We start from the raw sequence: 548 nt of genomic DNA on the forward strand, positions 1-548 counted from the left end.
TCCCAGCCTCTTCCGCAGCCCTGTGGCCACAGAGAAGTGGAGAGCGGGGCCGCACTGGGTGAAAGAGGGCTGGTCGGAAACACGTACCCGAAAGGCTGGAGCTGCTCCTGGGGGATTCCTCAACTCCCCCTTGTTCCCACCAGAACGGGACGTGTCGATACAACGCTTCCGCGCGAGCCGCCACTTGCTCCAAGTACATTAAGCTCCCGTTCGGCGATGAGACAGCCCTGAAAGACGCCGTGGCCAACGTCGGACCCGTCTCTGTCGCCATCGACGCCGCCCAGCCCACCTTCTTCTTGTACAGGTCAGGTACGTCCTGGAGAGCTTCTCCATGGTCCATCTGCTCGTGGAGCTTAAGGGGTTTGGTGGCATTTGGCAAGCGGGGGCTCAGTTCCCGGACGAAGGCACCGGTAGGGCAGAACCTCGGCGCCGGTGGCCGTGCTGAAGGTTGGCTTCGGCTCCAGGATGAGGCATGTGGGACAATGACGCGCCACCCGGCTCGTCTTTTCCAGGTGTGTACGATGACCCCCGGTGCACGCAGGAGGTGA

At 62.6% G+C, this 548-nt stretch overlaps 1 protein-coding gene across 1 annotated transcript in view; it reads left to right on the forward strand.

Annotated features, from left to right (window-relative positions):
- The window catches only part of LOC104497550 (cathepsin S-like), a gene marked incomplete at both ends in the record, with an annotated part of 1,766 nt that extends 1,229 nt beyond the window's left edge, over positions 1 to 537 (forward strand). Inside the window, 2 exons of the mRNA XM_010140816.1 lie at positions 144 to 309; positions 513 to 537. Coding sequence (XP_010139118.1) covers positions 144 to 309; positions 513 to 537 — 191 coding nt within the window. The remainder of the gene's footprint in view (positions 1 to 143; positions 310 to 512) is intronic.
- Positions 538 to 548: the final 11 nt, after the last annotated feature.

This window comes from Buceros rhinoceros, unplaced genomic scaffold, assembly GCF_000710305.1.
Source record: "Buceros rhinoceros silvestris isolate BGI_N320 unplaced genomic scaffold, ASM71030v1 scaffold33027, whole genome shotgun sequence".
In the NCBI taxonomy this organism is placed as follows: domain Eukaryota; kingdom Metazoa; phylum Chordata; class Aves; order Bucerotiformes; family Bucerotidae; genus Buceros; species Buceros rhinoceros.